The sequence below is a fragment of the Phytophthora parasitica genome (assembly GCF_000247585.1).
Source record: "Phytophthora parasitica INRA-310 unplaced genomic scaffold supercont2.6, whole genome shotgun sequence".
In the NCBI taxonomy this organism is placed as follows: domain Eukaryota; phylum Oomycota; class Peronosporomycetes; order Peronosporales; family Peronosporaceae; genus Phytophthora; species Phytophthora nicotianae.
Window position 1 is genome coordinate 427,204 of NW_008648992.1, and position 1,860 is coordinate 429,063.

At 50.8% G+C, this 1,860-nt stretch overlaps 1 protein-coding gene across 1 annotated transcript; it reads left to right on the top strand.

The window, feature by feature from the left end:
• Nucleotides 1–170: 170 nt before the first annotated feature.
• PPTG_03830 (hypothetical protein) lies at nucleotides 171–629 on the top strand (the record flags this gene model as incomplete). The annotated part of the gene is made up of 1 exon (XM_008897598.1): nucleotides 171–629. The coding sequence occupies one exon, from the start codon at nucleotides 171–173 to the stop codon at nucleotides 627–629; it is 459 nt and encodes a 152-aa protein (XP_008895846.1).
• Between the last annotated feature and the right edge of the window lie 1,231 nt (nucleotides 630–1,860).

Sequence of the window (1,860 nt, forward strand, 5' to 3'; positions counted from 1 at the left end):
CGCTCCAGGTGTTTGTACAGCTACAACGACCGCTAAGTGACTGGGTCTACTGGCAGCGGGACGTCGTGGCACTCCCGGACTGCTGGACGAGAGTCTTTGCCGTGTTCTGCGGCAACATCCTATGGCTCTATCGCTACGAGGACGCGTCGGCTAGGAGTCTGCTTGTGCGCATGCGCGTCACGGTGCTGGACGACGGCAATGATGGCCGCCATCTGCTCTTCCGAGACGTAGCTACAGCAACGAGCGTGCAGCTCTACATGCCGGACGCGGCGGCCTTCTATCGCTGGCATAGTCACGTGTCCACAGCGTTGGCCAAATTTCCTCCGGTAGAGGAAGAGGAAGAGAGCGCAAGACAAAGCGCAGCGGTGGTGCCTGCAGTTGCGTCGGCCATGAAGAAAAAGCGCTTCTGGAAGGCGTTGGCTACGGTGGTGGTTGCAGGGACTAAAACCTCGAGCACTGGCCAAGTTTCGACCCATGAAGAGAGCGCGATGGTCATGTTCGACGGTCGGAATAGGAAAACCTTGGGCCAGCGCTGGAAGACCGTCACGGCAACGCTCAAGAGCGCGCTAAAGCGAAACAAACGACACCCACAGCTGCAGCTGCGAGAAGGAAGAGGAACCGTCGGATGAGACGAAGAGCGCAGGGTGCGGATAGTATGAGCCCCGCTGTGTTACATGGACCAAAGTGCTGTATGAATAATTTAACGTAAAGAAGATCATCTCCTGAAGTAACGACATCGATATTTTCTGAACTATTCGCGGGAGAAAACCCAATGTCGGCGACTGCAATTGCATAAGCAACAAGCACGCTCTACATGCAACACGCCTGGGGCTCTGCTAGCATTCCAAGCAATGTGCATAATGATTCTGCGCAGCATTTTGCGACATCTCTCGACAGTGCGAAGAACAATGGTGTCGTATTCTAGGAAGGCCGGGGCTCGCTCAAGTTACGGACTGCTTCAACTTAGCACTCCGTCTTGTACCATCTCAAGCGTGTCGTCCCATTCGAGGCGGAGATGACCAGGAGGGCGATGACTGCAACTAGAATGCAACTTACTGGTTAAGAATATTTGTTGCCGACCATTTTTGCTAGTTTTTCAGTCCAGGTGTCTTCGTTCAGAGAGCGAGATGCTAGAGGAGGAAGTAAAGTCGAAGCACCAATCCCACACTCTGCGTGTCCAGCGCGGGTGGCTACCCCACTGGCATCCGGGAAGCTACAGTCGTGCCGGGTTCTTGAAGGTGCTGGTGGGAATCTTCCCTCACCTGTGCGTCATCAACCAGCTCAAACGTCAACTATAACGACGATGATGGTGTTCGACTGCAGTAGCTTACGGCGACTGTCCTGATTAGCGCGATCTTGCCGTTGCTCACCATGCGAGTCTCGTCCACATTTTCACTTTGCAAGCCACACTTTCACAGTGGAAGTGTGGACGAGACTTGTTCTGAATGCTGGTGCTCAACTTGTGTTACTTTTAGCTATGTGAATTCACACAGGCCAGAAGGACTAGAGTTTCTTCTATCACTCGGTTTCAGGGACAGGGCTGCCGAAGATAACATATACTTTTTTAATACAATAGCATATTGATAGTGCAATTAGTATTGAGGTTTTACCCATATTCTAGTTTATTTTAGCCAAGTGATTCACCAGCTTGAAATTGGTATATTTTAACTAAGTGATTTCCCTACTTGCAATTGGTTTACTTAATCCAAGTTATTACCGGCTCACAGCTACCTAAATCGTTTGCAGCCAGTACTTTAAAAGAATTCTTGAGAATAGCCTTTGATCCTCATGACACCCCATTACCTCACTTTCAAACTTATTCTGTAAGCTCTGAAACCCAGCCGCCTCCCTGTCGCCTCA